A 6470-nucleotide genomic window follows, 5' to 3' on the forward strand; every position below is an offset into this window, starting at 1 on the left:
CTAAATAAATATTATTTACGTTTAATAAAAGTTTACATATAAATGTTGAATGGTATTTACATGCGAATTATTATTCACTTAATCACTAACATTATTATTAAAACAAAACTTTCATTTACTTAAAAGCAGTGAACACATACGGAATTTGCGTGCAAATCCCATTATTCAGTGAACTTCACTTGCTTGAAGTCTTTGGACAATGCACCAGGGACATAGTTTTAGTATGTGTGTGTGTTTTTGTTTTGTTTTTTTAATTGTGACAAAATATATATCAATAAAAAAGAAATAGCAGACAAAGGTAAAGACATTTATTTTTCCAATTTTAACAAATACGTTTAGTCATGCGAACCAAGTACGGACTGTGCCTTTCACGAACTGCCGACATATTGGACACTTCCTCATGGCGGGAGCACAGTCCGTACAACAACAAAGATGTCCGCAAGGCAACATGGCGATAGAGGCGTCCTTCTCCATACAGATTTAACACATCCTGAGGTCCTTCAGTTGTCTGTTCTGCTCGATCAACGAGAGAGTGTCTGTAAGAGAGAGAGAGAGAAGTTTAAGAGATAGCAAATAATTTAATTAGTAATTTGTCCATTAAGGAATACACCTATAAATACGAGTAAAAATAACAATTGCGAAGTATTTTTTATGATTTTATTAGAGTTCTGCGAAGATTCTTGATCGCCCACTATAAGTGTACTGCATATATATCATTAACATGTTAATTAAAAATAAGGCAAAAACTTCAAATCTTACAAGTAATATAAAACAACATCTGTACCTGCTTCCTCAGATTCTTTTGTAACTGCCTTTGAAGTAGAATTCGTTTGTTGTTCATGAACATTTACACTTTCTTCGTTTGACCTTGAAGTAGTGTCCTTAACCTTATCCGACGTTTTCGCAGCAGACGGTGATGGTTCGTCGCCTCCAGAGAATATCACCTCCATTACATCCTCAGCCATGATGTTTATGCACTCTGAAAATAGAAATAAAGGTTGGGTGGATTGTGTTTGACTTCAAATAAAAACATGCGCAAAGAAAAGAGACGGAGAAGTTTCTTTATATATTCCCTGACCTTTAGTGTTTTTAAGAAAGTTGAAAGCTTGTTGTATAACATGAGATGGATATCCCATTTCTAGAACACTTTGAAAAGCTGGAAGACTAGAGACATTCGGCTCTGATGAACATTCAGAGATTAAGTTTTCGGGTCCACTCGCCTGGTCTCCCGCCTGGTGCATGTTAGCTGTTCTTCTAGCTCCCTGAAATTTAATTTAACATGTATGTTGTTAAAATTCAATTCTGAAAATACCTGGTACTTTATTTACATTTTATGTCAAGGAATTTAACAGGTACCAGTTCTTGATGTTGAATTTGAACCAATGCAACAAACTCATCTCCTTTGTTCTGTCTCACAAAGGCACACTTTGGAAACCATCGGGCATGTTCTGTCCATGGATCGTCTCCAGGTTCCCAGTTACGCAATCCTCCCCCACAAAAGAAACAACGGGTGTAATCGCCGTAGCCTGCATACAGAAATCCTGCTACTGCCAACTCTCTAGGGGTCTGTGTTAGACTAGATGGCCAATCCGCAAAGGAACTCACTCTGACAGTCAACACGGAGTAAGATGGATATTTCGGTCGATCAAAATTAATACCTAATGGATCCAAGTTCCGAATGAATGCATTTATCTTATCCTGTTGTTTTCTCGTCTTAGTTAACAGGTCATTTGCAGTCTTATTTGACGAAGGAGCTTTACTGCTACCTTTTTTGTCTATATTATCAATATTTGGTTCTGTTTTAAATGCGTTTCCAGACGAAATACTTCCTGAAGTTAATAAGGATGGATGTCTATTGCTACTGCTAGATAAATCGTTGCCACAAGCGTCGTTTGACTTCTTCCGTGACGCGAGTGCTTGTACGTCAGCTTTATTGTCTTTTCTATCAGCATTCGGTTCTTTTGTTATTTTGTTTCCAGTCAAAACACTGTATGAAGTTAAAGAGGATGGTATTTCATTGTTATTGCTAGATAAATCGCTGCCACTAGCGTTAATTCGCTGCTCAGGTTCGTTTATACAATGTCCATTCCTTTGCTTATTTCCAATTTGGATGTTGCTAGTGGGATGTGACGACAGAAGGGGACAGTCAGGAGACATGTTACGATGAACGACCTCAATGTCATTCCCCGACCTCCAGTCTCGTTTTCGACAGCCACAAGCAAAACAGATTGTGACGTCATATTCCATAGAATAATAAAACCCTTGGCGAGCCAGTCGTAGTGTAGAAACAGATTTAGAGGACGGGAAATTTTTAAAAGACTTTAGTCTGATTAATTCCATGTTCATAGAATGACATACAGGACTATCAGTTGATGGGATATTGTACTTTCTTTGGCATAATATTTCATTCTGAACAAATTCGTCAAGACTTCGTAAACCTAAAATGAATTAAATAGAGTTTATTATTTCATTTAACTTGTTTCAGTTTGATTTTTCTTTAGATCAATCGCTTAATATTTCATAATTTTATAATTTGGAGGGATGGATTTAAATCTTAACTCAATTTTTTCTTGATCTTGTATCTTTGCTTATCATACGAGTTAATAATTATGTATTTTTGTATGATTAATTTACGTGAAGTATGAATATTGTATCATGGTTGCTATTATCGTTTATAAAATGATATGAATAAAAAATACCGCCTTCTGAAAAAAGAAATACATAAATTTCGGTCAAAGCAAAGTCCTAGGGACCAATGGAATTACTTCGTTATATATGTAGTTCGTTATATCCGTATAACGAATTCGTAATATTATGTATAGTGATATCACCATAAACATGTTTTCTTTCACCAGACTATAATTTTTGCTATTAATTGATGCTTACTTTGATACCTTTATTAAAGTTATTGTGAAATGAAAAAAATTATATGGAAATGAATTCATTCAGACTATTCTGTTAAATGGTGGTGCAAACTTTTTTCAATCTGTAAAGACATTCTTTATAAAGGTGTTTAATTTTGTTATTATTAACCTCAACGGGACTCAAAATCAGTTCGCAATATAAATTCGTAAATTCGTTATATCCTAATTCCTTATAACCGTAAAATTTTGCAGAGATTTGTTAAGAATTTTGCCGGGGATTAAAAAAAAACTTCGCTTTATCCAAGAATTCGCTATATTCGTGTTCGTACTAAACAAGTTTTACTGTATTGTCAAAGAAGTGTCGAGTATTGATCCAGCGGTACATTTTAACGCGGGGAAATAGCTTGTTCTCTGTGACGTCATACAAAACCTTTTCTTGACTTAAGTTTATTCCTCCACAATAAACAAGGAAAATAAAAGCCAGGTGAAACTCTTTAATTTTTTTTTTCTTAAAATTTTGTATGATAGTCAAGAAAAGTTAATAATAATTTCTCAGTACTTGGTCAGCTATATTTGGCGGTTTACTACTGAAGGGAATTCTAGGATTAATATAGTTTTTCGCTACAATTTTTCTTAACAATGACTTTTAGCTTGTTTTTTCTTGTGCATTAGTTTATAAAAACTCGCGTCGCTAGTCAGTGCTTCACTTTATTTTTTTTTTCTACCTTTTAGCATCACTTTGACGTTTAATGTGAATCTTGTAAAGTTAACTGTTTTATGCTATTAATTCATATGCAATCAATACTTGTTTATTAAAGTTTTACGAAAAATATCTTTTGTTGTTAGAGTAATTCTAACCTTGATTCTGTGTCCAGTGATTCATTCGAAGGGTTTCTGAAATAGTTATTTGTTTGTTCCGTCCGTCTTTACACTCTCTGTGCAAGTGCTAGAAGCTTGGTTGTTTTAACTTGAATTCCGATGACGTTCTTTGTCATCACCATTTTGAAAAGCTGATTGGCATCTTTTTCATAACAGGCTTTCTTTTCCGGTTTCGTAATTCATCAACTTGTACTTGGTTTACTTATAGTTGTCCTTTGAAGTCGGCGATCTGGTTTGAAAGTTCAATATTTTAATGAACACTTTTGAAACAGATAAAGTAAACAAATTGACATTAAGTTAAAAATAATCAATAAAGTAGCCCTTCATTTTCTTCAGGTTGACAAGATTATTAGCTAGTTACTTGTTTTGATATTTGTTTTAAATCTACAGTAGTTATTACAACAGTTATTCCCTTTTACAGTGCTTTTAGAGGTATTATGTTCAACCATAGTCTGAATTTCAGTCTTCGATTATTAAGCAAGATAGATATCTTTGTTTAACCACTGTTGAAATACAACCATTATTGAAAAAAATTATTCCAATTGTAGTTGTGAATTTATTCATCATAAGAATAACTTTGCAACCACTATATTGAAATACAACTAATATTACAATGATAATTTCATTAGTAGTTGAAAATGAGCTTCGTTATAAATATCACTTAGTAGCCACTATTGAAACACAACCTCTGTTGAAATTAATAATGTCCCTGCGTTCACTAGAAGTGTGGGATATTGATTTGGGGCTTTCTGTCCGTCCGCTGACTGTCTTTCCGTCTATCACTTTTTCTGTGTGTAGGGCTCACAAGTATTTGCTATTTCAAAAATGCTAAAGCCATATTTTGTTTACCTTTTAGTGCCGAATAGAAAACACCGTGTTTAAAACAAAATAAAATATGACAAAGGGTTGAAAGTTCATGCTGTTGCATGGAACAATTGACTACTGTGTGTTGAAGATGAAAACCAGTATAGTCATATCTGCCAGAAAAAAAGAAATTAGCTGAAACATCTTATATAATAATAAAAACTGTGCATATTACATTGTCGTCTATTTATATAAGGATTTTATAGTATCGATATCACTAGGTAAATAAACAAGTAAAGAACCAACAGATAGGATTAAGTCCATTTTTATCCTTAAATTTATAGTCTTACTAGGGGATATGTTTTTATCCTACGTAACTATTTGATATTGATTATAGTAAATATTCTTATTATGCGGGTCATTCTCGATCAGAAATATAGAAAGTTGTCATGAAACACATATTTTAGAGCTAAATTTGGTTTTAAACAACGTTTCTGAATAAAAAGTTGAGCTTATCTTATCTAAAACAAATTCTATTGTCCAAAAAAACTCTTTTCAAATCAAAATGGAGGAGGAGGCTGTCATTAAATGAGGGATTCGATCGATTTTCTTCTTTAACGTCATATGGACCATTAGTTGAATTTGTGTGAAATGTTATCCTTTCTTAGTATTTAAGGAATGAATTCAATATTTATTTGTTTTATACGATATAAAATGGTTTGGGGCAGTTTATGCTTTATAAACCGCGAAGCAGTTTATAAAAATCGTAAACTGGCCCAAACCATTTCATATGGTATAAAACTAATAAATATTGAATTCATTGTTTATAATTTAATTTGTTAACTCTTCATTGTAATTAAAAACAGTCATTTGACCTTTAAAATGACGATAAATTGTACACAATTCAATCGTAACGTCAGGCGTATTGATACGTTTTTGACGTTAGTCTTACTATGACGTAGGCACCATTCTTTTTACGATATAAAATAATTTTTTTAGCCAATCAGAAAGCGCGTTACAACCAGAATTAAATGATTTCTTAGTTAAGGAAGGAGTCTTTTCTGGTTTTCGACTTGTCAAACGTAAATTTGATTAATTGTTCATTAAATCAAGATGAAAGGAAATTAAAATAGTATATTTTTCTTTCTTTTTTACTATCATACAACTTGGCATAGAAAAATGTAATCAATGATTAGAATGGAACAAGGACTATATTTTTGGCGTAATATTGGCGTAGGAAAATATCACATGTTGCGCAATTCAGAATTGCTGCAGATTATATATATATAATGAGTCTGTTTTAGCATTTTAAAAGCAATAACAGTAATGTTGGATTTTTTTTACTAATGTGAACTAATAATATGATCCTTGGGTTTCAGAATATGTTTTTAAAATATGATTTGCCTATCAAATAACATTTTTATAAGCTTTTTAAAGCGCCCATTCTATACATTGATTTTTGTGAAAAAATCACTAAAATCAGTTTTTCTCTCTTATGAAATGTCAATATATTAGCTTTTCTGTCAATTTATATCTTTATAAAAAGTCTTCATAATACATAAAAATTAGAAATATTTTATTATTGGAAGCATAAAAAAATAATCAAAATTTCTTCAAAATTTAAGAAAATTAGAGGAAATGCGGGCTAAGCAATATCAATTTTAGTATAAATATTTATTCCAATTTAGTAGTATAAGCTGATAGACACTCTCATGGTCTATGATTTCATTGAAGATTTGAATCTTCAAATCTTAAACAAATGTCTACAGAACTATAAAGAGCTACACTTATTTTTATCACTCTTTACGTTGAGGAAAAAGGTAGTGACCTTGACCTGACCTTTATCCGAAAACAAAAAGGTCAAATTTAATTAAACTGATAGAATCATTAAGTAATATGATCCGTTTGACTGTGTCAAATTTC

The 6470-nt window shown here is 32.1% G+C and overlaps 1 protein-coding gene across 1 annotated transcript; it reads right to left on the reverse strand.

Moving 5' to 3' along the window:
- Positions 1-354: 354 nt before the first annotated feature.
- Positions 355-4208, reverse strand: LOC117692259 (baculoviral IAP repeat-containing protein 2-like). The gene is made up of 5 exons (XM_066072406.1): positions 3723-4208; positions 1357-2438; positions 1079-1262; positions 785-979; positions 355-536 (listed from the first exon to the last, which is right to left on the reverse strand). The coding sequence occupies exons 1-5, from the start codon at positions 3745-3747 to the stop codon at positions 481-483; spliced, it is 1542 nt and encodes a 513-aa protein (XP_065928478.1). The 5' UTR covers positions 3748-4208; the 3' UTR covers positions 355-480.
- Positions 4209-6470: the final 2262 nt, after the last annotated feature.

Source organism: Magallana gigas, chromosome 9, assembly GCF_963853765.1.
Source record: "Magallana gigas chromosome 9, xbMagGiga1.1, whole genome shotgun sequence".
In the NCBI taxonomy this organism is placed as follows: Eukaryota; Metazoa; Mollusca; class Bivalvia; order Ostreida; family Ostreidae; genus Magallana; species Magallana gigas.